This window comes from Platichthys flesus, chromosome 17 (genome assembly GCF_949316205.1).
Source record: "Platichthys flesus chromosome 17, fPlaFle2.1, whole genome shotgun sequence".
NCBI lineage: Eukaryota > Metazoa > Chordata > Actinopteri > Pleuronectiformes > Pleuronectidae > Platichthys > Platichthys flesus.
The window spans coordinates 3,451,182-3,478,498 of NC_084961.1; the positions used below are offsets into that span (position 1 = coordinate 3,451,182).

The window sequence follows — 27,317 nt, forward strand, 5'->3', positions numbered from 1 at the left end:
GACATGATTTCCCCATCCACATTTTAATTTTATTTAGGATAACAATGAACCTCAGGTCACATTCTTTACTCATCAGTGGTCAAAACCTTTTCTTCCATCTTTCTTCAGACGACCAACAACGACCGGGCGAGCCACAAAGCTGTGCTTAGCGCACTGGAAGTGATCGGCTTCTCCGAAGAGGAGATTTCCTCCATTTATCAGATCCTTGCCTCCATCCTCCTGCTGGTAAGCTGCAGCTCGGAGTGTTACACATGGGACATCTCAACGCTGAAGATGATATAATGCTCATTCTAGATCTTTGCATCATTGCTGAGAATCAAAGAGTCATGAGATCGGGTTTCTTTTCAGGGGGATGTTCAGTTTGAGAGTGACGGGGAGGGCGTTCAGATCCTGGAGCTGGAAACCGTGAACCACATCTCGGAGCTGACGGCCACAGATCCCGACTGCGTCAGTAAGAGCCTGCTGTATCGCACCGTGGCCACCGGGGGCGGAGAGGTCATCGAGAAGGGCCACACGGAGCAGCAGGCCTGTTTCGGACGGGACGCTTTTGCCAAGGTGCTGATTCCTCCCCCTGCCGACCAATCAGGATGAGACTCATTGTCTTTACAGATGAATTGTTTTATTTTAATTATTTTACAGCTTACCAGGGACAAGGAAACGATGTCATCACAATATTCCCATTCTCTCTCCTCTCTCTCCTCGTGCAGGCTCTCTATGAAAGACTCTTCGGTTGGATTGTCAGCCGCATCAACAGCGTCATCGAAGTGAAAGACTACGACCCAGTGCTTCATGGGAAAAACACCGTCATCGGGGTGCTGGACATCTACGGCTTTGAGATCTTCGAGAACAACAGGTCGTTGTCGTGTGTCTTGTGAAACCTTCTGTGTTCCTTCGTTCAAACATTCAAACAAACAGAAGTTTAGAAAACGTTTTGCTTCTCTGTTGTCGTCCAGCTTCGAACAGTTCTGCATCAACTACTGCAACGAGAAGCTGCAGCAGCTCTTCATCGAGCTGATCCTGCGTCAGGAGCAAGGAGAATATCAGAGGGAGGGCGTCACCTGGCAGCATGTGAGGGAGATGCACACGGACAGTAACACACGTTTTCAAGAGGTCCACATGTCCACAAACCAAAGAGACAAAGACATTCATTCTGTCCTTTCCATTGATGTTGTCCTTAAACACACAGAGAGCTCAACACACTGCAAATGAAGAAAACACATGCACACAGACACTAAAACACAAACACACACAGAAACACGACAAACCGCTCGATCCTCACGTTGCTGCTGTTCCCACAGATCGACTACTTCAACAACCAGATCATCGTGGATCTGGTGGAGCAGCCGCACAAAGGCATCATCTCCATCCTGGACGAGGCCTGCCTCACCGTGGGGAACGTCACGGACAAGGTCTGCCTGGACAGCATGGACACCAAGCTGGCCCAGCACCCCCACTACACGTCCCGCAAGGTGAGAACTGGTCACCAGGGTCACGCTCCCTCACCTGTGTTTTATTCACACTTCAATAACTTTATTAACAGTCATTATTTGCAGCAGCTGTTTAGGGTTCGAGCTGAAACATTCAAACAAATAGGAAGTGGGGATCGGCTGTGGACACCTCGTCTTCTGATCTTACAGAAACTGTGAAGAAATAAAATGAAATATTTTATTTTCAGCCCAAACTAATTCAAAGATGTGTTTATCAAAATAATCACATCTGCTGGGAATGAAAGATGGTTCTGACTAAAGATATAAATACACAAGGTTTTAATGAAGTGACTTGTGGTTTCTATATTCGGCTTGACCACAAAAAATATAGGAAATGGTGCAATTTCTTAAAATAAAATTCAATCCTTGTGTTATATACATATAGAGAAGTAGATAACTGACAATAAGAAACATTACAGAATGATAATATACAAACAAACAGTAAATAAGAGTAAAATGATGGGTTTTAAAACAGATGGGTTTCATTGTACATGATAATATTGCAAATTACTGCATTTGGACTGCATTAGTAATAATACAATCAAAAATGAATACATATTTGTTGCTTATCTCCTTAAATTGTGTGTTTTGGTTCGATAGAAAGAACAAAAAGTAATTTTACATAACGTCTCTGACTCAGGTGCAGTTGTGTGTGACAGTCAGTAGAGGACAGAGTTTCTCTAATGTTTTGTGTCCAGAGATGCTTTTCAAACTAAAGAGGCTCCAAACCTCCTCCTGTAGTTTATCTTTGGCTCTCTACATGTTTGTTATCGCCTTTAAATGAGAAATAAGTTTATTATTTTACAGTAGGCCCTTTGTGACTGTGTCTTCTTCCCGTTTTCCAGCTGAGCCCCACTGATAAGACCATGGATTTCCAGAAACACTTCCGCATTCGCCACTACGCCGGAGACGTCACGTGAGTCGACCGCACACGATCATTCTCTCTCTTCTCTCGAGCTTTTCGCCTGAAAGAGTTTAAGCCTTGTAATCCTATTAAAGGGGCAAAATGTAGGTGTTTTACATGAAATCATTCATAAATTAGGATTATCAAGAGAATGTGAGGAAATACGGGTTTTCACGTTAGGCCCAAGAAGTTTATTGTGCTGCAGGGAGCTCTACTGATACTTATTAAGTCAAGTCATCAGTCTAACAATAACAAGGGAACACGATCCACACAGAGAGCCTGCATGGAAAAACCTTATTCCCCAGTCGCTGCAGGTTTGGCAGGTGAACGACCGCCCATGTGCTGAGGTCAGATTTATTCCAGATGACACATTAGCTCGATGTGAAGATATAAGACTTTGTTGTGATTGGCCATCGACCTTCGGGAGGTCAGTTAATGTCATGGGTGTATTGAAGGGGCCCAGTCGTCCAGAGGCAACGATTTTCTGTCTGGAAAGTGTCATAAATGTGCATATGAACAAATCATCTGTAATTTCCGGTTAGTATTCATCATGTCCTGGATAATGTGGGACCTCTCTAATAATAAATGTGTGGCTGTGATCTCACATCTGAAAACATCTCCTCAGAATCCAACACTGAATATATTGTATGATGTAAAAGTTCAGTATCTTTTATTACATGTAGAAGGTCAATGCCCACGTAGGTGAAGTCCACTCATTAACCTGCACATCGGCACATAGAGACAAAGCCATGTACACGTGCCTTTGTGTGTGTGTATGTGTGTGTGTGTGTGTGTGTGTGTGTGTGTGTGTGTGTGTGTGTGTGTGTGTGTGTGAGTGTGGAGGGGTAGAGACAGGAAACCAAATGGCTCCACAGTAGTTGCCCGTGGAGACATAATATTTCACAGCATCAGTGTAACAGAAGCTCTGACACGTCATTTTATGACTCATGCTGCGTTTCCCTTTTTGACGGCTGCTGACACCACGAACCCTTCGGCTGCTGCGTTTTTTCAGAAGATGAAATAAATGTCAACTCATAAAGATTTTTCCCTGGCATGGAATTTATTAATTTTTTTGTTTGAGATCTTGTAAAAGAACCAGGTAGAAGTTCAAATGAGTCATATATTTGTCTTTTCAAAAATAGCATGAACATTTGTTTCTGGATTAAACCCTTTAGCCCGACTTGACTGTTTAAATTATTCTGAATCCTCTGATTCTGTATTTATAAAGATTATTTGTTGTGTATTTGTTTACAGGATGAATTTTATTATGATCACATGTGAGGGTGTTAAACAGATGCAGTATTTCCATCTCTTTTATTCTCTTCTGAATATGTTTCATTGGTGATAGTGGTTGCTTGGTTTATGATCTTCTTCTTCATCATTGCCCCTCTTCACTGGGCAGCGGTCAGATGAGGCCTCGGTGGCTTCGGTTTCAGAAGATCCCCCCCGCTCACGTGTCCTGCCCTCGATCAGGAGACAGCAAGGACATTCATATGTCAAGGGATCGCGGGAGAAGGAGGAGGAGGAGGAGGAGGAGGAGGGTGAAGGGATGAAGAGGGGAGGGAGGGAGCCAGCTGATGAGACAGTTTTGGCACCGGGATGTAGCAGCAGCAGTAATCAAGGAGAAGTGGACGAGGGTTTATTGACGTTCTGTCACTCAGTGAAATCCAGGATCACACGATGTCAAACAACTTAGAAGCTCCAACTACTACACTGTTTTTTTTTGTAATCTTTAATGTGCTTTGACAGCATTTAGGCCTTAATTCATAAGTAAAAGTACAATTACCCCCCATCATAAAGTACCCTATTACAAGTAGAAGTCTTTCCCTGAAAAGCTATTTCTTAAATCGTCCTGCCTCAGCTTTAAAGTGACTTTGTCCCATCGTTGTGTCTTCTGACCTGAAACTCCACTGCTTTGCTTCCCTCTCCGGTGACGTCCTCACAAACCCCACCGTCCCCTGCCTGCCTGCTCAGCACCAAACTGAAGACTGACTGTAGCTGGTGAACACAGCGGAACATTCAGCAGCGACAGAGTCCGATATTTCCCTCCGGAGTTAGAGACAATAGACGACAGCTCCCTTAATGTGAGGCCAAATCATCTTGATCGCCCCCTGGTGTCTGGCTGCAGTGGAGTTCATAAAACACGCCTCAGCAAGCGGGACATGAGCCAAACAAAATGTTTTCATCACACTCAGGTGTAGGTTTGATTTTGATGAGTTATTTGATGCTATAACTTCTTGTGTTCCTCGATGATATGTCAACATTTGGTCCACAGCTTGTTTACGCTGCCCCCATGTGGACAAAAATAATAAGACATTGCAGGTTCAAGGATGTTTTTCTATTCCTGTTTATGTGGTTTTAGATGCACTCACTTTTATGTGACTCCTGCCAGCGTTAGCATGACGGTGGTAATGACAGATGTTCGCCCCTGTCACCGTTCGTCCCCGTCACCCGGCTTCAGCTCGTCTCGGGGCCACGCTCCCCCCCCCCCCCCATCATCCCCTGTCCCATCCCATCCCATCCCAGAGTCTATCCTTACCCTGGCTAAATATACCCTCGCCACCCGCTGCCCTCCTCCCCCTCCTCTCACCAAACCACCGCCACGATCACAAGCTTTGACCTACTTCGCCTCCTCCTCCTCTTTTTCCTTCCTCCTCCTGTTTCTTCATGTTTTATCTTCCTCCTTTTCGGCGACTCTCAACTGACTCTCTTTGCTGCCCACCTTTTAAATTCCCTGCAGCGTTCAAGCCTGCACATGCAGCACTGTGAGCAACCCTAAGATTCATCATCATCCCTTAATGCACAACTTTGTATCGCAAGAAGTTTTGTGTTGGTGTCGCCTGGCTCCCGGAGTGTGTGTGCTCCCTTCAGCCCAGAACAACACAGCCCTCTCCTCCCACTGACCTTCACACAAATATACCTCCCTCTAAATCATCCTCCCATCTCTGGGGAGCTTCTGTCTTTATCTCTGCATGTCCTGTCCTGTCTGTCCTGTTCCATCCACTGCCCTGTCCTGTCCTGTCCCTGTGACCCAGCGGTGTGGCCTGTTATTGTGTGTTCTGTTCTGATTGCTCCCTCTCATCCTTTCACACTCCGTCTCCTCTCGGCAAGCTTCCTAGAATCCGGTCAGGTGGTTTTGCCGCTTGTGAGGCGGGGGGGGGGGGGGACGACACATCAGTCACAGCCAGCTCTGCGTCGCTGCCTCCAGATGTGACAGATGAGGACACAGTCGCAGGCGGCTTGTGACATGTTTGTGTGTGTTCACTAGGAAGCTGGAAGGGGAAGTGTGTGAGAACCACGGCACTGATGGGAAGTGAAAACCAGGTTTTGAAACTGAGCATTTAAACGTTGTTGTATCGATACTCCAGTGAAACGCTGCTCGTGTCTGCATGGTTTCTGCAGCTCTATAAAAAGGATACAGCTTTTATCTCTCTAATTGAATTGTGAATGGAAGAGAAAGAGGCAGAGGTTTATCTGAGACACTCTGGATGACCTCTTGTGACGGTGCCTCCCAGTTGTGCCCGTGACCTTCCACTGATGCCAACTGGACACATTTGTTTGTGGACAGGGTTTCGACCATTTCCCTAATTTGTAAATTGTCTAAGTGGCCTGACTGTTGCTCTAATCCTCCGGCCTGAGGTCTGTGAATCACTCGGAGCAGAGAGAGGGGCCAGTTAGCGAGTAACAATAGTGACCCTCGCCGTTTAAATCGTGTTATACTTTCTGTCGCAGCTTCCTGACGCCAACACTTTACTCTTCTTCTGATCCACTTTTGTCCTCTTCCTCTGTTGCAGATATTTCGTCGAGGGCTTTTTGGACAAAAACAAGGACCTGCTCTTCCAAGACTTCAAGCGCCTCATGTACAACAGGTGCCAGATAAAGACTCCACCTCATTTCTAGGTTCAGTAACTGGGTTAATTGGAAATAAAGAGTTTCTTCTTACTAACCCAGTTAATGTCGTCCTCTCTCCATTCTTCTTCTCAAAGTGCCGACCCCGTCCTGAAGGAGATGTGGCCAGATGGTCAGCTGGGCATCACCGAGGTCACCAAGCGACCTCTGACCGCCGCCACCCTCTTCAAGAACTCCATTGTGGCCTTAGTGGACAAACTGGCCTGTAAGGTCAGTGGCTCCGGCTCACGATTTACGTCCTTTTCATTTCACCCAGAGCGGGAAGCGGCAGATATTTAGATCAGCTAATTGTCACAATAAAAAGTTAAACCATGTGATGTTGTTGGCAGAGAACGGTGAAGATGTGAGGTTGAGTATTAAGACATTGATATACTCCACTCAGATAAACAACAGGATGTGTTCTGTGACCATTTCATTGAAGTCTATGAGACAATAGTCCTCCTTCTCCCTCTCATAACTTAAATAACATTTTCCTAAGGACTTTATGGTCTCAATCTTTAGTTTCAAGTCTTCCTCAACATATCATTAGTTAATTTTTGTAAATAAGGATCCCAGTTAGAGTCAAATTGACGTAATACAGTCTGCTCCTCCAGATCGGCTACAAAATGCCAAACTGAAGCCCTCAGAACGGAGGCTCACAGACCAATGGGTGACTTGTTAAATTCCTGGACTCTTAATCTTTAGTTTACTCATACGTGTGATCATCAGGACGATGCTCTGCCCCAGCAGACGCTCCTCTGGTCCCTGTAAAGCTCTGAGTCACATTCTGCGGCTGCCAGTGCATCTGTGCCGTGTTTCTTTCGGGAGGACGGTTTATGGTCATGCATCACAAGCTACGGGGGCGAGAGGAAGCGTGCAGCTGTCCAGCAGGAGCATGAATACACAGCAATGTGCTCTTGCTTGTCCTCATCCTGTCCGAGTGTGTGTGGAGTTCGGAGGAGGAGGAGGGGGAAGAGGAGGAGGAGGTGCTGCTCACCTCTCCTGGCCTCGTCTCGCTGACTGGAATCTGACATTTCCTGCTGTTATTTTGGGATGGCCTGCTGCTGGGCTGTTGCTGCGTCCTGTCTCGGTGCGGCTGAGGTAAAATGAAAGAAAGCTGCTCTGGCAAAGATCACGTTGAAAGAGCGGATGACTTCCTCTTCCGCCTGTTCACCTGTGCCCCGTCTGCACAGCTCATTTCCTCCCGACCCTCATTAACCACCTCGTTTCTCTGCCGAGTGGAGCTGCATCTCATGGCCACACAGGCACATCCATCATTGATATGATGGATGACACCGTCGTCAGGATCTTCTCACTTTGTTCCATCTTGTTCATCTTTCATGGACAGAAAGCAAACGACAGTGAAAACACAGCGGTCGTGTCCCTCTGAGATCCCAGACATGTTTTTTTACTGTCCTCCAAGTTTGAACCTAAAGTTCAATGTGCCGTTAGTAAGTGGACATGAGGCTCAGCTGCTCACTGTGGTGTCTGTGGAATCACTCACATTAAGGTCACTGAACCCAATGTGTGGCTCAGTGACAGTTTACAGGCTGAGGTTGGTTTGTATACTTCTACCGCGACTGACACATGAGAAAATAAATTTACAGGATTAATAAGAAGAAGAACAATAATAATAATATTGATACGTTTTCAGCACTTTCAAAATGTAATTAAAGTGCTTTTCATGGTTAAAAGAGGATTCAAAAAAGATAACAGAATAAAATGATACAGAAATCAGACTTAATTAAAATACAGCATTAAAACAACAACAACACAATAATAAAACCATTAAAGGTAATAGAACTCCTGATCTGTTTTCCAGTCCCTTAGGCCAACAGCCCTCTGTTCTGTCTTCCAGGAGCCGTACTACGTGCGCTGCGTGAAGCCCAACGAGATGAAGTCTCCGGTGCTGTTCGACGACGCCCGCTGCCAACACCAGGTGGCGTACCTCGGCCTGCTGGAGAACGTGATGGTGCGCCGGGCGGGCTTCGCTCACCGGCAGCCCTACGATCGCTTCCTGCAGCGGTAAGAGAGCGCAGCCGGAGGTTGGTCCGTGTCCCCTCTGCTAACATGGAGGAGGCAGGGGGGTTTAAGACCCTGTCGGCCACCAGGGGGCGATAAAGAGGTTTTGGCTTCACTCTTTCTCAATCACAACCCATGATTTTTCTTCTGCAGATATAAGATGACGTGCGAGTACACCTGGCCGAATCACCTGATGGCGTCTGACCGACACGCGGTGGAGGCCATCGTGAACCACTACGGGTTCCAGGACGACGTGGCGTACGGCCTCACCAAGCTGTTCGTCCGGACGCCGCGCTCGCTCTTCACCCTGGAGCAGGAGAGGGCGGCGGTCGTCCCCATCCTGGTGCTCTTCCTGCAGAAGGTACCACTGTAGTGTAATTGTTGAGATTAAACGATCCTCCATTCGCCCTTCACCCCTCAATGTGATTCTTAAATCCTCCACGAATGTTTTTTGGAATCCATGCTTGTATTTTAATGAGGATGTATTGATCGGACACAGAGACCTGATGTCGTGCAGCAGGCAGCTCAAGTCGTTAATCACCCACAACATTATCTCCTCCGGTTTCAAGCCTTCACTTTGCCTCAGCCTCGGGAGTATGTGGCTCCTGGTTAACTGGGACTGGAGTTCATCTGCCCGCGTGAATCCCAATTTCCTGTAACAATAATTGGAAGGATTAATGAGATCCAGAGTACAGTTACATTAAAGTCAATTACTCGGCTGGCACTGTGAAATATCCTTCTCTTCTCGCTGACCTACTTCGACGGCTGTGCAGAGTGTGGGTCTCTAACTGGAGCACCAGAGTTTTTGTCTTCAGCTCAGCAGGACTCCAAGAAACAACATCTCCCTTATCTCTCTGCCCTGTTGTTCTCCCGCCGGCAGGTTTGGCGAGGGGCGTTGGCTCGGATGCGGTGCCAGCGGATGAGAGCCATCTACACCATCATGAGCTGCTACAAGCGCTACAAGGTCAAGGCTCACTTCTGGGAGGTGGCGCGGAGGTTCGCTAACGTGAGAACCATGGCCGACTACGGGAAGAGCGTGGAGTGGCCGACCCCTCCGGCAGCTCTGTCCCAGTTTCATAACAACACAGTCCTGCTGCACCGCCGGTAAAACTCCTCCACCAGGACAATTACATGCAGCACCAATGGTTTTTAAAATCATATTTTACTTTGAACAAACAGACAGAAAGAAGTTTTTGTATCTTTATTACAACAATGTTCATTTCAAATCATATAATTCAAATTCATAAGAGAGAGGCGTCAGTTGCGACAAACAACAAGAGAAATAACTTTTCAAAAACACCCTTTCAGCAGAATTTGTTGTGCGAGTGTGTTGTTGTTATTCTATTTTTATCCCCACACACATTAACCTGGAGCTGCTCCTCCTACTGTTCTGCAGCTTTGATGTTTTATCTCACCCACACGGCTTTGTCCCCCCCCCCCCCCCCCCCTTGGTGTCAGGTGGTGGGCGAGGCAGATCGTGAAGAACATCCCGCCGTCCGACACGCTGGAGGTCCGGGCTAAGGTGGCGGCGCTGACGGCTCTGAGCGGAGAGAGGAAACACTGGGGGGTCAGCCGGGCCTGGGAGAGGGACTACCTGGCTAATGTGAGAGTCAGAACACACACACACACACACACACAATCAAGTGAAAAAGAAGGGTGGTACTACTGAGTTCTCTTCATGTTACACATCATGTGTACTTGTGATATTTACTTTAAATCACTAGTTTCTACTCTATTTATTAATGATAGTCCTATGATGATGATTATTTTCTCAAGGAGACATTTGATGAAAATTAACTTTATGTATTTCAATTACATATCAAACTTCCATGTAACATTTTTATATAAATTCAATCTAAAAGGTATTGTATATTTGATGCAGCCGAGAGGTCGATGATGTTGTAGAAGTTGTTGATGATGAAGGAAGGATTCCGAGGACCCAGTAGTTTCAGTGTGACAAAGTTTATTACAAGAAATTACAGGTCAGGACGGGCATCTAGATACCCGGAGACACACAGCCAATAGTGAAATCTGACTTGCAGTTGTCGAAAGCACACATATATAGGGAGTTTGGTTCCACCCATGACTTCAGGTCACATGGGATTTCTGACTAGGCATAGTACATGTTTGTGTCTGAGGACGAAGATAAGTTACTCAAAAACATTCCCTCTGAATCCATACATCAGCTGGTCAGAAACAATTCCCCAGGTCAAAGGTCATACTCAAAAGTTAGGGAGTAAATAAGATAACCGTTTTGAGGACTCTCTGAGAATGACTAAGAGTCCAAAAGGCAGGCATCATCAACCTAAGCCTGTCATTATCTTTTAAGCACACATACCAAGATGTTTTAGTCTAATGAATACACAACAAGGGTTTTATATCATGTTGAGTTAGTCTAAACAAATCAAATAACTTGAGAATTATTTGATTAAATAATGTTAAAGAGAAACAAGAGGAGCCTTGAAAACCACTGTGAGATAGCAAAGTATTTTTAAACTCAATAATGAGGTACAGCTAATTATTTTCTAAGCTTTAATTTGAAGTTGTAGTGACACGTTTGTTTTGCTGCTACTTTTAAAAAAGGTAAAATCTTCTTAAGGATAAAAAAGACTTTAACATTTTTCCAAAATTAACAGATTTTAGTTTTGTCGTCTTGTTTTATTGCGTTTTCTTTGCCTTCCCGGCCACAAGAGGACCTCACTTACTGTTAACTGGCCGGTGTGACTCTTTCTTTTTATGAAAACAACTGTGAAAATCCATGGGACTCACTTCTCACTCGACTCTCTCCCAGTAAGCACAACTGGAAGCGTATGGAATCCCAGGAAGTTGTGTGTTGTTGTTATGTATATAAGTGCATGTGACGGGCCTCGGGGTTAAACAGCATGACCGGAGCAGGAGGATGGTGCTCGTGAACACAGAGGTTTTTTAATGAAGCCCACACTGGGCTCATTTACCAGATAATCTGAGGTTATTTGGTGTTCGCCGGCTTGAGAGGCTCCTTCAGGGAGCGTGAGCCGGACAGAGAGTCCTGAGGCCACTCCCCTCGTTAGCTGGTCAGGCGGCCGGTGACACACTGGCCTCCTTCACGTGATTGTGGTTAATTCCATAAAGACCTGATAAGTGCATGTAATGCGGCTCGCTGGTCGGCCCGAGTCGTGTGGAGGTGCTGACGCTGCTACAGACCAAGGAGAATAAGTGGAAATGGGAAAGTTCCACCATTTCGTGGGTCAGGTCTTTCTCTGAAACATCAACAAGTCCATACCTTGGATTTGATCTGCTGGTGTTTTCACTTCTAACTTCATTCATTCAAAACATCTGTGCCCCTGACATCACATCAAAGCCCAACTGGTTTATCTGCTGGACAATTAACAGCGTCCGATTAGAACTTTTTCACAGATACTCTCTAAAGTATAAGAGTATTTATCTATCTATTCCATAAGATGTTGTTATCAAACCATTGTCATACGTGTTTAATAACTAACTAATGTAAGGGAATCATTGCCAGTAATGTCAGTATATAATCGACATTAGAAAATCTAAATCCACTGGTGTCCTGAAGTTGCTTTAGGAAGCAACGTGAGGTCCCAGCTGTGAGATTAGTGATGGTCCCAGCACAGGCCTGTCATCACACCACAGTCCTGCAGTGTGACAACATGAACGCACAACAGCTCTGAGGAGACACAGTCACAAACGATTGAAGACTTTATTATCATGGCTCCTTTCCACAGCAGGGACACTATGACACGGTTTTCAATTTCCCTTCTCGACTGCCCATGACTGTATTTCTCATCAGCCGCCCTGCCCCCCCCCCCCCCCCCCCCCCCCCCCCCCTAACGGCATGTCAAACACCGTGTCTGGTAACCGCAGCCCGAGGCCACCGAGCTTTCATCTTCCACTCATGGTATTAAAGCGATAAAGAAAAAGAGGCTGAGCGAGGTCACACTGAGTGTTTACGACGAGATTCGTTCCATTACCATTTGAACTGTGGCATTAACGTTGGCCTTTCCAATTTTTCCTCAGGTACGAGACTGCCCTCAGACCAGCTCCGGCTTCGTCCGTGTTTCCAAGGAGCTGAGGAACAAAAACGAATTCAGCTGGGTCCTCTTCTCCGGCTTCTGCAGGAAGGTACAGTACGAGGGAGACAGACTCCGTGAAATGAGAAATCTGTGCTGTAGCCACGACGAGTTTCTGAGTTTTCTGTTTTATTCCTCTTTCGCTGTGGGATGTTTTTCTCACTTGCTGCCCCCCCCCCCCCCTGTTCTACCCCCTCACACTCTTCCTCCTTTGTATTTGCTTGTCTTTCAATATTTCATGTTCCAATACAAGGAGGAAAGAAGTCTAATCAAAGGATTACTCATGAAAGGGACTGAATTCATTCAAAGACTTTTCTGAACCTGGATGATTCTTCAGTTCTTATGACTTCACCTCGTGATGAACTCATCATCTCCCTCTGGATAATAATGACCATATTTTCATAGTGAGGGATTGTACAGGGAGGGTTCTTACTCAATCCTGGGTAAAGCTTTAGATTTTGTGTTTCTGAAGAAATCTGAGCTTTGACATATTATAAATAAAACAACCCAGAAACTGACAGAAGCATCAGAGCCTTTGATTTGTCTTTGTTGTTGACGAGTGTTGCAGCTCCTCAAGGAAACCCGATCTGGAAATGAACATAGCGATCATAACCCAGAGGCTTCCACGAGTGACAAACAAAGCTCTTAACAGGAAACAGAAAAGAAACAAGTGCAGTTTCTCATCTTCTCTGTTTCTCTGTTTCCCTCCTTCGCTCTCTCAGGTGAACAGATTCAACAGAAGCACCGACCGCGGCCTCCTCGTCACAGACAAGTTCCTCTACAAGTTAGAGCCCAAGAAACAGTACAAGGTTCTGAAGAGGCTTCCTTTAGAGGCGGTGAGAACGCACACTCGCACACTCCTTCATCCACAGAGAAACACAACACAAGAACTCATTTGCAATGCTCGCAGGGACTAGGTTGTACCCGCTTTGTTCTTTCACATCATTATGAACATTGTCTCATTAAAGGTTCTGTGTGTAGAATGCAGTGACACCTAGTGGTGAAGTGTCATGTTGCAGCTGAACACCCCTCACCTCATCCTCGACTTCTCAACACTATAGAGAACATGTGGAAAAGGTGTTTAGCTTGTCCAGTCTGGCTGCTGCAGCGCCCCTGCCCCAAATGAACAAAGTGCTAGGGACCAGTGTGGACCAGTATGGACCAGTAAGGTTGATTATGTGCACGTTGGAGTGTGTGAGGCGGCGTTCCTGCTACACCAGCGTCGTCCTGGCTTATCTAACGATTTGTCTGCCATCTGGGGCGAACCTGGCTCGTTTCCTGGCCTGATGTGAGAAATTGGATCCGGGGAAGTCACCAGGGACGTGAGGCTGGAAGTGAAGACGAGTGAGACGACAGCTTTATTTGACCGGATCCTTTAAGGTCCCGGCAAATAGCCTTTTTCATCTCAGGGTTCTCTTTCCAGGGGTTGACGTGTCTCTGACCAAACAGGATGTTGGGGAGGACTGGATGTGAGAGGTTTAGGAAAAGAAGAACTGAGGGGGGTAGAAAATCGGCTGTTATACATGTGAAGCTTTCCAGTAGATCACAATTTTAAAACTGGGTCTATAGTCAACTTTTTAATATTTTTAGCTTTGCAGAACGTCTACATTCACAAACAACCTCTCACACACCAGAGGAAAAGAAAAAAGCACAATGTCTCCTTTCAATATACAATATATGAATAGATCTAATAATGCACAAGGAAAGTTTAGTGTCTATTTCATGCAGTTTCACTCATATTCAATTATCTACATCATGATTATAATTTTTGTTTTACTTCTGTTTCTGTGACATGAAGTTTGTTGAAGTCTGGAAAAAGAAACTCTGAGAAGTTTGAGTTGAACAGCGTTTGATTCTCACTTTTAACAGTAATCAGTAAATTCCAGTAATAATGAGTCGGCACAGCTGGACGTCCAGCGGTCGGCTGTAGAGAGCGTGGAGGAGAAACAGCTCAACACGCGCCAGAGGGTTAATAAGCATCATTATGCAGCAGCGGAGCTCCTGAAGATAACTGGTGTTATTAAGCTCTGCTGCTCAGACTGAGTCGTAACCAGGTCAGATACAGAGAATGGAGAAGGAGCCGAGCAGCTTAGTGTGTGATTGTGATGTTTCAGTCGAGTGTTGTGTAACTGAAACTCACGTTTGACACCAGCTTTGAAGAAAGTCCTGAAAAGCAAATCTACTAAAGAACTCAACAACATCATACCCTTAATTTGTTTGTTAGGAAAAGTCCCACTCCTGCTTTTATTGACCTGAATTCTGTTTTTTTGAAACCGATAAATAAATTTCGCGTTTGTTTATAATGAGAAATAAAAGTCGACATGAAAAAAATTGTGCCTCCTGTGCCGGGTCGGCTCGCACAGGAATCTGGACAAAGTTGGGACGTCCTGCTCACGATCGCCCCTGCTGGATTAACCTGTGTGTGTGTGTGTGTGTTTGTGTGTGTGTGTGTGTGTCTGTTTGTGTGTGTGTGTGTGTGTGTGTGTGTGTGTGTGTGTTTGTGGGGGGGCTATAAGAGGCTTAGTCCACTCTGACTCTCCCTTTCTCCCTTTCTCCCTTTCTAAAACCTCTGATGCAGCTCTCCCCCTCTCTCTCTCTCTCTCTCTCTCTCTCTCTCTCTCTCTCTCTCTCTCTCTCTCTCTCTCTCGCTCTCTCTCTCGCCCACGCTTCTTCCATCTGGGTCGCACCTCATGACTCTCCCGTCGCTGCGCCTCACGTGCACCGCTGGCACAGTTTCTCTCCACCTTCAAACCGGGAGCAGGACTAATCCGCCCGACTTTATTGATGCATGATTTTTGTTTGATCCAGGATATGCTGCCCTGGCCGAATTAAATTCACCAAGCATTATTATACGTGTGACGCGTTAATCCCCTGACGTTTTTATACAAATTAATTTCCGGTACCCTTGTATGTGTCCCGCTCTCGCTCTACAGTCGGGTCCTGTGCATTATTGTTGTGTGTTATACAACATCTGGAAAAGGTAAAGGTAGAGTTGCAGAACATCTGGATAGTTAGCATGAGTGGACTAGGACATTTCAACGTTCAGAAAATCTGTAACTAGTGTTAATTGTGTAAATGTTTGATTGACTGTCTGGTTCATACACTGTAAAGATGGAGGACATGACAGCCACCTAAAAATGAACATAGTAATTTGGTCGCCCCCTGGTGGTGGGTTGCAACATAGATCGCAAATTCCGCCTCCTCCATATTAGTGGATAGGACGTAGAGCAAAAAATGAAAGAAGATGGATTCTGTCATTTCAGCCATTTCTTATCACTGTTCACGTTCCTGATACGTTTTCATGAATTCATTATTGTGTGTGTCTCTCTACAGTTTACGGGACTGAGCGTGACCAGCGGCGTCGACCAGATGGTGGCGCTGCACACGACCTCTCAAGACGACGTCCTGCTGTGTCTGCAGCGAGGGGAGCTGTGCCCCTACCAGGACCGAGTGGGCGAGCTGGTGGGAGCACTGGTCGACCACTTCACACGGTCAGTACCACAACCACACGCTGACTCTTCATACTGTGGCCTCTGTTTCAGGGACCAAGGTTAAATAACTGTTACTGCAAAATATGAACACTAAAATCAAAAGTTTGATCCGAACCAGGCGATAAAGAATTCTTCTCAAAGCATCTGGAGAAAACACCTGATTTCTATTTCCTGCAGCACTGGTGTTAAACTTATTTAAAGCCTCAAACAGTGTTTTATATTTATTACAGAGCCAGTTTTCATTAACACCTGTAGATTGATGTCATGTGGTGTTTGTGTTTTTATTAGACACCGCCTGAGAAGGTGTTGATGCTGTTTTCTGAGCTTTAACATACAGCTTGATACTGAGTCACATGTGTTGTGACTTCAGGCTCATTCTAAATTGAACCCTTGATTTCCACTGGTAACACTGGTAACACTGGTCCATGGTGTTCTTCTGCAGCTGAAGCTCTTCAGATCAGCGTTAGGACTGTAATGAAAACGCTTGAAGATCCGTAACCTTTTATTTCACGTGATATTTTGTTTTTTTTATTACTGGTTACAGGTTAACCAGTCGTCTCCCATTCGCAGAGTCAGGAGGGTATTTCTCATTTGCTGGTTTAATCGTATAAGAGAATATTTGCTTCTTTTCCTCGTCATAATTCGTAGAAACCTTCAGACTTTGAAGAAAGAAATCAGCAAAAATAAGATTCATGAAAATCGTTATTAGTTGCTGATCTAAATATCTTTGTTGGTTGAACTGGTAACAACTGGTTGACATATACAACCAGTAATTAGGCGTCTCATGCCCAAAAGTAATGAGAATAAGATAAGCAGATAATAGAACCTATTAACTAAAGTGTCAGAAAGTAGAAATGATAAAGGAGTATGTTCTTGTACAGATTCTGGGCTGTTTCTGGGCTGTTGTGTTACTTCATCACTTCATTAATGTCACTCAGTCGACACACAAAGATATTACAAATGTTTCCATCAGAGCAAAACTTCTCCAGCAGCTGATTCCGGCCTCTAGACGCCACTGAGGAGAGGAGGGACGTTAATGAGTGTGAGCAGCTGGTGAAGTGATTGTTTGCACAGAAAACATTTAGTCTCTTGTGTCACGTGAATAAACACCAGTCCCTCGTGGTCCCTGGTCGGAGGCCTCGGAGAAAAACCAGGTCCATTAACCCAACACAACAATAACACAAATCATACTCTTGGCATTTATCACTGTCGTAGTTGTCGCAGCTCTGAATAAAAGCCGTGAAATGAGTCAGACACACTGACATTTATCACATCCACCCCCCCCCCCCAAACCAGTTTATGAATCTGATTCACTTCCACCCACATTCAGCTCTGGCAGTCTGGATTTGAATGGGACGACCCGCAGGTCTTCACAGGGGGCACTGTTTTGGTCGTGGCGACTCAGCGAGCGTGGGCGTGTTGTCGTTAGTACCCCCCCCCCCGCTGAGGCAAGGGAAAATAAATAAAAATAAACAGAGTCCCTGCAGAGTTTCCTGTTTTGGATTTTACAGTGAAGATTGTGGATTTTTTATTTTATAGAAGGTGATAATTATTAGGTGTATTAGCCAAAGGGAAGTCCATTATAATTTAAAATATACCTATTGAGTTGGTTTTCTGTTGATCTAACTTAAATTCTGAGTGAAACCAAATCTATTTGGAAAAGTCCTCAACAGTTTTAGTTTCCGTGTGATTTTTCTTGTGTCGTGCAGCGATGGAGCGTGAACTGAGGCGTCTCCTCGCTCATATCGATGTCGTGTTTATTTAGTTTTTGAGGCCGGTGGGGGTGGGGTGTGGGGGGGGGGGGGGTGCAGCACAGAGACCCGGCAGAAGGCCGCCCCACCAGGGTGTGTGTTCCCGCTTTTATGATTCCTCCTCCTGTGTTCAGTGAGCTGATCCCAGATCCCCGGTGAGGCTTTTGTGGGTTTTACGAGTCTGAGACTTTTGGTCTGGGTTTGGTCTTTCTTTTTTTTGGGGGGGGGGGGTTTGGCGGGGGTCTCTGCCTCGCCATGGACCCTCCAGCAGCTGCGTGGCTCCGGCAGCGAGCGCCACAGCCGAGACTCGAGCATCAGGAGCAAGTTTCTGCTCTCCTCCTGTCTTTGTGCCGCCATCTGCAGTGAATGAAGGGGGGGGGGGGGTCGTGACCTCTATCATGATACCCCTCAAAAGCAGCCTCACGAAACAAAGTCAGGGGCGAGCTGTGTAAGTGTGTGAGCACGAACCTGGGTGAAGGGGGGGGGTTACAAACACACTCCTCTTGTGCGTCCTTCAGTCAGGAAGTGGGATCACAGACGATGAGAGTCATGAGCTTGTCATCCATCTCTCTCTCCATCTCTCTCTCTTTCTCTCTCTCTCTCTCCCCTTCATCTGTCGCTCTTTCCTTCTCAACCGGACATCTCCTGCTTTCTCTTCCTGTCACCTGGGTCTGAGCTCTCAGTGTGTGTGTGAGTGTGTGTGTGTGTGTGTGTGATGGTATGTCTGTGTGTGTTTATTGGCATGTGGATGTGTCTCTTTACTGTGAGAGAATGTATGCATGTGTGTGTTTTCGGGGTGGGGTGGGGTGGGGGGGTTGACTCCTGGACCATCTGCTGGGACAGCTGGGGGGGAGTTCAGGCAGGATTTAGGGAATGATCTGCTTCCGCCTTAAAAGATTGAGGAGGACTCTTTACTTAAGGAGGTAATTTGGGGATATAAGTGTTCTATTTATCTTTGACTGGGGAATATAAGTTTCTGTACAAGCTGTTTGAGGGACATATAAAAAAAATATATATACAGTATATATATATATATATATATATATATATATCCTTCCTGTATTTTACTGCTATTTCTTCAAATATACTTTTATAAAATACCCTTTTTTATTTGTTTGACTTTTCTCTGATGGCTCGTCCTATGAAAAGTAGCAGCTCTTGGCTTTAATGGAACCGTGAACTGTTTATAAAGATGGACGACATGACAGCTCCTCCTGAAAGTGAAGACAAATCATCTCAGTTAGATCAGTGACATAAACCTCCCACCTCCATGTTAGTTTGATATGAAACAAACAAACTGACTTTCTGAGGATAATTATTTAAAACATATTCTAATGAAATCTTTTCCCACGGAGACTCTTGGTCATATTCTAATATCGTCTTTTATTGTAAAAGGTCTTGTTTGTTTCCGGTCGCCTTCCCTTTGTCTTTTATTTGTTCTTGTCTGCTCCATCTCTCCCTCTCTTTCTCTTTTCCTCTCTCCCTCTCTTCCTCTCCTTCGCTCTTCCTCTCTCCCTCTCTCCCTCTCTCCTTCTCTCCTCCTCTCTCCCTCTCTCCCTCTCTTCCTCTCTCCCTCTCCTCCTCTCTCCCTCTCTCCCTCTCTTCCTTTCTCCCTCTGATCCTCTCCTCCTCTCTCCCTCTCTCCCTCTCTCCCTCTCTCCCTCTCTCCTTCTCTCCTCCTCTCTCCCTCTCTCCCTCTCTTCCTCTCTCCCTCTCCTCCTCTCTCCCTCTCTCCCTCTCTTCCTTTCTCCCTCTGATCCTCTCCTCCTCTCTCCCTCTCTTCCTCTCCCCCTCTCTCCCTCTCTCCCTCTCTCCCTCTCTTCCTCTCCTCCTCTCTCCTCCTCTCTCTCCCTCTCCTCCTCTCCTCCTCTCTCCTCCTCCTGCATCAACAACAAACTTCTGGGTCACACTCTTCTTTTTATATTTCCTCGAGTGAGGCAAGAAAACGAAGACGAAAAAAAAAGAAAAACCCAACATGATTTCATTAACCTCAAAGCATATGTGAGTGTGGTCTTGTGATGTGGCTGTAATGAGCACACACACACACACACACACACAGACCCACACAGCCTCGTGTCAAAAAAAGGAACTTGTTGACTTTTTCCTTTGACCTTGTTGTCCGTCTACAGTTTGTCTGTTGTTGTCGTCCTGGGTGAAATCGGCCGTCTCTGTTCTAAATTCTCTTTTCAGGTCGTGAAAGGCGTCATCCTTTAAGCCTGAAATAGCCTCCCCCCCCCCGTTTCCCTGCCTCCCCTCTCTCCTCTCTCTCTCTCCCTCAGTGCCTGTCCTCAATGTGTCCGTCTCTGTCTGTCCTGACAGAGACAGGTCACCTCAAACTCCCTGTCTCTGGTCCTCATCACTTTTCATCACTTGTGTTGTTTTATACTTATCTATGAACCAGTTATCTTAATATATATTTTTTCAAGCGGTGCACGTTAAAGAAAAGAATAGAAACCTGAAACTTGCACTGAATTGTATCTGAGATATTGTGAATTCAAGAAAGTAAAAAGTTCTTTGACGTATCTTTAATTGTTAAAGAAGTGTAAACCCTCATAAATTACAACAACACAACAGCGATAAGGGTTCAGCACAAACCGTGATGAACAAAGCTACGATGCACAAAAACCAGAGCAGATCTTTAGGGTCAGAATCCATTCCTGGTTCCTCCTGCCCCACATTAACCAGTAATTAAAGTATTAAAGGTCCCTGATTCCGTGGCAGCTGGATTCAAACACTTGGCAGAAGTTCAGTGAGGACACACACAGTCAAGGTTCTAACCACATATTGAAACAACAAATGAACTTGCTCAAAACTTCATGAAAATCACAAATACACAACATAAAAAGTGCATGAATCTGAAAACTGATACTGAAGGAGAACTCTGGTGCGGAAGAGGAAACTTTACCGAGTCCGGCTGGAGAGAGAGAGAAATGTTTATAGGGAACATGTGACTATAAAATGACTTTTGTCTCAGTTTGAACCACTGAGATTCTTCATTTGTGCATTTTCACAAAAGCCCCATTCAGACGGGATTAATGTTACAAGAGGATGTGGGTAATAAAATGCTGTGTCTCTCCAGATGGTATTTTAGCCACTGGCAAAAAATTACACAAGCTGTTTCTGTAGCAGTCACTGGTACACTGCAGGGGAAACCATGTGACCTCCATTACCAGTGGACTGAGCATTGTATCTGATATCTGTGTCATCTGCTGGTAATTCATTTGCACTGCTGACTTCAGACCAGTTTGTTCAAATCCAAAATAGCTTTTTGCGGTGATAGAGTGTTTCACACAACATGCACAAAACAACACGCAACAGGATCTTCTGCATTGCTTATTAAACTCGAATGAGAGACGTGGAAGTTGTGTCCCAAATGGAGAGTTCAGATTTGTGACCTCTTTATAGATTTGAGACGTGTGTGAAGATGTCTGTATTAACATGAGCCAGATTGTTCAGAGCTGGATGTGGAAGAACTTTTCCTGTGAAGTTGAATTCACCTGCTGAGGAAACACTGCAAAGCGTCTCACTGCTCATTGCTGAGGACGAGGATAAACAGTGTGTGTGTGTGTAAATAATTGAAGTGTGTTTGTGTGACGGAGCAGCTGTGCACGGTGCCGGAGGTGAACGGGGGGCAGGTTTCTCCTCTGAAGGATTTAACAGTCGGATGTGATGGGGGGGGGGGAAACATCAGGCGCCGAGAGAGTCGCTGAATACTCACATCACATTCAGCCCGATGAGCTCATCCCCACACGTTGACATCAAAGCGCCGGCCCCGAGGTGGAGCAGGTTTTCACAAAGACCTCCCGACTGCCCCTCGCGCTCGCCTGTTAGAACCCGGGGCCTTGCTGATGGAGCCTCGCAGCCTCCTGGAGGCCGCTGACCTGGAACCTGCGTCGGAATGAAAAGGCCTCTTTGTGGATCGCAGCGTTTGCACATGTGCTGGCTCTGAATCGACCTCATCACTTTTATTCTCAAACAGTCGCTCGGTTGTGTCGGGTGGCTTCACTGCAACACAACAGTTTTTATCTCCGTCAGACACATGTTCGGTTTCTGGTGTTGTCACTGACTTGCAGAACATACATTTCCTGCTGCAATAGAAAAAACCCTGGTCGTCTTGTTGATGATCGATGTGATGGGCGGCTCCCTCCCTCACTCACTCACTCGCTCACCGTTAGACCGATTCGCTCTGATCTCGGAAATGTGTCAAGGGTCTCGAGAATTAATCAGTGGAACTAATTGAAGCCGGTGGTTAACTACCTCACAGTTGATGATGCAGCCGTGTGCGTCTCTTTCCATCCAGTGTTGGCTCTGCATCTTAAACGCTGTTTCCACCGGTTATAGAAATCTCTCTCCAATGAGCTGGCTCTGCCGTCCTTACAGTGTGACTCACTCCTTCCCAGAATGCCCCCTGTGGAGTTTCTGATGATGGTGATGATAAAAATAATGGGTGTGATTGGTGACCGGCACTATGACGTGAATAGCGAACCCTGGGGGGGTAATCAGGTTCTAAAAGAGTTTGACAGTCTTATAAAATAAAGCCTCATATTGAGCGTATCAGAGATGTGTCGGTCTGATAATCTAACTCAGGAAAATCAGCACAGACCTATTTCAAACTATTTCTTACAAATAGAGTCACCTGTATCATTGAATCATTTAATCCTTTAAGGTACAATCAGACCTTCGGGGGGGGGTGGGGGGGGGGGGGGGGGGGCTGGGTAGAGCAGCAGGAGAGGAAGCAGGTCAATGGAGGACAATTCCGTCCTCAAGCAGGAACAGAGAAATAATATCAAAGAAGGAAAAAGAGGCGACATCTTGTTTCTGAGATGTCACGTTGTTCCCTGGGAGCGACTGGTGTTGCTCTGATTTTTTCCCACAATGCTACAGACTTCCAGTTCACTGGTTTCACGCCTCAACACACACGCAGCTCAGCCGCAAATGAAATGGCCCCTAATTCTCCGTAATGGAGACACCAGAGGCACGTTCTCACATCCGATTAGCAGCATCCTGAATCATAGCCGGGATGACAGGGAGGAAAGATGGAGGAGGAGGAGGAGGAGGAGGAGGAGGCAGAAAGGGGAAGATGAAGAGGGGAGCAGTGGAAGGTGGGCGGGTGGGGGGGGTGGGGGGGGTCCTCCAGGAGCTGCTGCTTCGTCCCAGTTCTGTCTGCAGCTTAGTGATGAATTATTTGACTGCAGCATGAGGACGGGCTGGCAGGCCCACCGACTCCCGCTGTGCCACTGTGCCGCCAGGCCGCCAACTCCTCCTGCGTAAAACAGAAACCAAAAGAGAAACTACGCTTCACCTCAGGAGAGATTGAGTCTGTTGAACTCACATCTCATTCATGCTGGTCGTGTGTGTTGTTTACTAGGGCACAAGGAAGTGAAGGGTCCAATGAGGTCAAATTAGACTTGTGATATGTTCAATATTAATAACCCGGTGCTCTGTAGCAGGGACAGTAAGTATATCAGGGTTCTGACTCTTCACCTGCAGAACAGCAACCAGCGTCACCACTGACACAAACAAACAGGCCAGTCCAATCAGGCAGGTTTAAACTGGTGATGTTCCCTTATATGCTGACTTGGGACAAAGGCTACAAACAGAGGACGTCTTAGGTTTTTACTGCAGAAGAACAACAGACACACTCACATGAGGAGTGACTTCCATATTTAGACTGGTGTCTAATCAGCGATTAACCGCGCTCCTCGGTTTTCCTCTCGCCTTCAGACCTTAAGACCTTCACCCCCCCCCACCCCCCCCCCCCCCCCCCCCCCCCCAATACCGGCCAGAGGCTTTTCTCAACGTGCTTCAGTAGGGTCAGGTTTCACTTGTGATTGGCCCGCGCGATGAGATCAGTGTCTCACACACATATCGAAACCCCCCCCAGTGGAGGTCAGTGGGTTTCTGAGTCGGGGGGGGGGGGGGGTCAGGGACAGCTGGTTTAAACGGGGTTCAGCGTGGAGCCAAATGGTCCCAGTGGAAAAACAACACAGGGAGCGAGGCCGCACCTGTTGTGGTGACCTGCTGTTTGTAACAGTGCGGCGGCCGAGCTCAACTTCTCTGAGGGGTGGGATAGAAAAGGGAGAAACTGCAAAGTGGTGTTTTGATTTCATAGGCTCCATCTTCTTTTTCATACTGGTGTAAAAAAGGTTAATACTCCCAGTAACAGGCAGATTGAGGTCTCAATCTGGACGTTCTGGGTTTTGGGATGGCCGCATTTTCAAGTTTGTTATAGTTTGCAAGTAGAAACTCAGACAACTGTAGCTTTGGATTCTAGTCGTCCTTTTGGTTCTTGGTCCAAAACAGAGCGAACTGTCTGTGCCGTGTTTTCTGAAGAGGAGCGCTCAGTTTGCAGATAACAGGACTCCGACAGTTTGAAACCCCTCGTTGGCTCGTTCCTGCCAAAGCCGGCAGGCAGGAGCCAAACTGGCCTGTGAGCCGGAGCCAGTTCTGCCTATCGACATTCAGAGGCGTCCGCAAATAGCTGTTTGGCAAATACTGTTCTGCATCTGCTTTTTTTAATGCCCTGAGTTTGGATTCAAACGAAGTGCGTCGACGGGTAGAGAAACAACAATCAGATCTGGATGCATTCAGTAGAGAAATATCCTCACAAGCAGGAATACCAGCCGTGCTCGGGCCCCCCCCCCCCCGACTTTGACGTAGTTGGATGCTCTTTGTATGCACGTGGTGGAGACTGAGCCGGGTGCCGGGCCAGGCTGAGGCTTCAGGATCCCAGAGGATCGGGGGGGGGGAAGCAGCAGTGTCATCGGGGATCGTCTTCAGCTGACGGTGCAGAGATGGGACAGCAGGAACAAGCTCTGTCTGCAGGGACACTGGGTGTAGGACGCTGCACCAGCAGGATCTGATGGGTTAAGGGATAGATAACAAACCCACTGGTTCTAGCTCCTGCACTGTGGAACAAACTTTTTATATTGTTCTGTTATTGTTTTAATGTTATTTCATCTTTTTCCTTTATTCTGTTTAACTTTTGATATTCAGATATTCAGAGTGGACTGTAGACGCTGTGCATTTGTTGTTCTTTGTCTTTAAAGCATCAATACATTTTCCATTTGTTTTGTGTTGGTTTCAATGTTCTTACCATTTAACTCATCAGTTATTCTCATGTTAGCTTACAGGAACGTGACGAGGATAAAGACTTTGAGGAGTAAACACAAATCTCGTAACACATAAATGTCCGTTTTGTCTTCCAGTGTCAGAAACGTCCAGTTTCCTGTCAAGGTTTGTCGCTCGGCCGTGGAGTTCCACATGAGAGGAAAACCCAAGAGCGTCACGGTGCAGACGAAACCGGGCCAGGCCATCGCAGACTTCAAGAAGAGTCGGGACGGCTTCATCCTGCTGGTCCCGGCAAACTAGAGAGAGAGACCCCACAACCAAACCTCCAAAGGATTGACCTCAGGGACCACTGGACCCTGGGGACCACTGGAACCTGGGGACCACTGGACCCTGGAGACCACTGGACCCTGGAGACCACTGGACCCTGGGGACCACTGGAACCTGGGGACCACTGGACCCTGGAGACCACTGGACCCTGGAGACCACTGGACCCTGGAGAACGCTGGACCCTGGAGACCACTGGACCCTGGGGACCACTGGACCCTGGAGACCACTGGACCCTGGAGACCACTGGAACCTGGAGACCACTGGAACCTGGGGACCACTGGACCCTGGAGACCACTGGAACCTGGAGACCACTGGACCCTGGAGACCACTGGACCCTGGAGACCACTGGACCCTGGAGACCACTGGACCCTGGAGACCAGTTGAGCTCTTTATCCACTTCTCAACTGGTCAGAACATCAGTGAGGTTCATGTCATCGATATAAAAGGGGATGTTAAATGTTTTAAATTGTACTTTCACAGTTTTACAGTGTTGACGGCAGAATCTGATTTCTAACTCATTTATTTGTGAAGTTCAAGTTGACCTGGAGACTCCGGACGCAGCTGCAATACACACGCGTGATAACTGTATTTTTGTGTAATGTAATTTGAAGTTATTTCATGAAGACAACAATGAAACAAAAACAGAAAGAAAAGCACTTTTTTTTAAAGACAAATTGTAGATTTTGCAATTCATAAAAACAGTATTTTTTATATGCAGTAGAATTGTTGCCAGAGTAAACTCTTTTTTGCGCTTTTTCCTCTGCAGAGTTATTCCATGTGAGACGTAGTGAAAAGGAGAAATAAACACAAGTAAATAATCTATTGAAGAAGAATGTTGATTTCTCCGCTGTAGCTGTAGACTCAAAGATCATTTCCCCTTCGTGTTCGATGCTGTGAACATGTGACTAAAAGAGCTCGGGAGCTCTCCCCCTTTGAGTGATTGGTGCAGATCATGATGATCTTTGCATGGTGGCGTTGAGAAGAATGAATAAAGAGATCCAACTTTCCCACCAATGGAAACATCTAAAAGAGGAGAACTTTAGATACACATGATAACATCCACCTCTGTGTATTAATGCAGATTAAAATCTAGTCACTGAGCCGCCAGCCGCCAGCAAAAACATTCCTTTTCCCAAATGGTGGATGTTTCAGTTTGGACCGAAACTCATCATATCTCACTTAACAGCTTAGTCTGTGAGCTTAAATCTGTGGAGTGCTGCCAGCGTTCATCCCGACTCGCTCCACGCTGACCTGTTACTGCGACTTAGTGACAACCTGCCCTCGCTGTCACGGGGGGGGGGGCACCGTCCTGACAAATCACAGTTAGTCTCAAAGGACTTAACACAATGTGACGTCCTCTGTTCTTAACCCTCTTGGAGCACGAGGAGAAAGCGTATTGACAGGGGGAACCTCAGAGATCCACATGTGAGGGATCCTGTCTCTCTTGAAGCCACATCCGGCTGCCACCAACCCTGTGCACTCGCTGCAATAACATGGATGATGTGACGTGAACCTGCAGCTCCTACAGGAAGAAGACTTCATGCTTCACCTTGAGCACAAAGTCAGGGTCAGGTGAACCCTGAAGTGACTTCCTGAACCCGTCCAGAGCTGCAGTTTGAAGTGACGCCATCGTAAACACGTTTCTTCCCCCCCCCCCTCTTTGAAGCCTGACTCAGCACTTATCAGCTCATTAGAAAGTCGTCTTCACTTCCCCTCAGAGGCCGTTTGACGCCAATTCACACCTTGTGACTCTCACATGGCTCCAACGGGACCTGGAGGATCCACAGGTGACGCCGACGTGTGAACGACCCGGAGGAGAACGTCTGCCGGTGTGGGGGGGGGGGGGGGGGGGGGGGGCGGCTCCAGGGACAACACAGATCATTCTGGACTTCTGGAGAACATCTGGAGTTCTGTGCACGTGTGAAGGAAGTAGATCAGATTCAGATTCTGCAGCTGAGATGCTTCCTCCCGTCAGTGACTTCTTACTGAGACCCTTTTCATGTCAGTGTTCAGCTTTACCCACAATGCCCCTTGCCTTCAGGTTCTATCAATTCGACCCCGACAACTTTACAACACAACAACAACGTTATTTGTGCATCTAATTTAAATTCTGATCAGGTCACATCTCTCTGGCACAACTCACTCAACTCCTCCCCAAATAAGAAAATGAAAACCCAGAAGAAACTCGTGTTCCTGCTCTGATCTGTGTCACTGTGGCAGACAGAGATGATGAACTGGAAACCACAGCTCCACCAATCAGACCAGTCGCTGTCACACTCAACGTCATATTCAGTCAGACAAAA

General features: G+C 46.5%; 1 protein-coding gene across 1 annotated transcript in view; it reads left to right on the forward strand.

The window, feature by feature from the left end:
• The window catches only part of myo1g (myosin IG), a 29,824-nt gene extending 3,977 nt beyond the window's left edge, over positions 1-25,847 (forward strand). Inside the window, exons 7-22 of the mRNA XM_062410402.1 lie at positions 109-225; positions 349-555; positions 708-853; positions 954-1,068; positions 1,299-1,469; positions 2,333-2,403; positions 6,186-6,260; positions 6,378-6,510; positions 8,138-8,304; positions 8,455-8,662; positions 9,182-9,405; positions 9,760-9,904; positions 12,322-12,426; positions 13,097-13,210; positions 15,708-15,865; positions 24,825-25,847. Of these exons, the coding sequence (XP_062266386.1) occupies positions 109-225; positions 349-555; positions 708-853; positions 954-1,068; positions 1,299-1,469; positions 2,333-2,403; positions 6,186-6,260; positions 6,378-6,510; positions 8,138-8,304; positions 8,455-8,662; positions 9,182-9,405; positions 9,760-9,904; positions 12,322-12,426; positions 13,097-13,210; positions 15,708-15,865; positions 24,825-24,987 (2,319 nt within the window). The 3' untranslated portion in view covers positions 24,988-25,847. The remainder of the gene's footprint in view (positions 1-108; positions 226-348; positions 556-707; positions 854-953; positions 1,069-1,298; positions 1,470-2,332; positions 2,404-6,185; positions 6,261-6,377; positions 6,511-8,137; positions 8,305-8,454; positions 8,663-9,181; positions 9,406-9,759; positions 9,905-12,321; positions 12,427-13,096; positions 13,211-15,707; positions 15,866-24,824) is intronic.
• Positions 25,848-27,317: the final 1,470 nt, after the last annotated feature.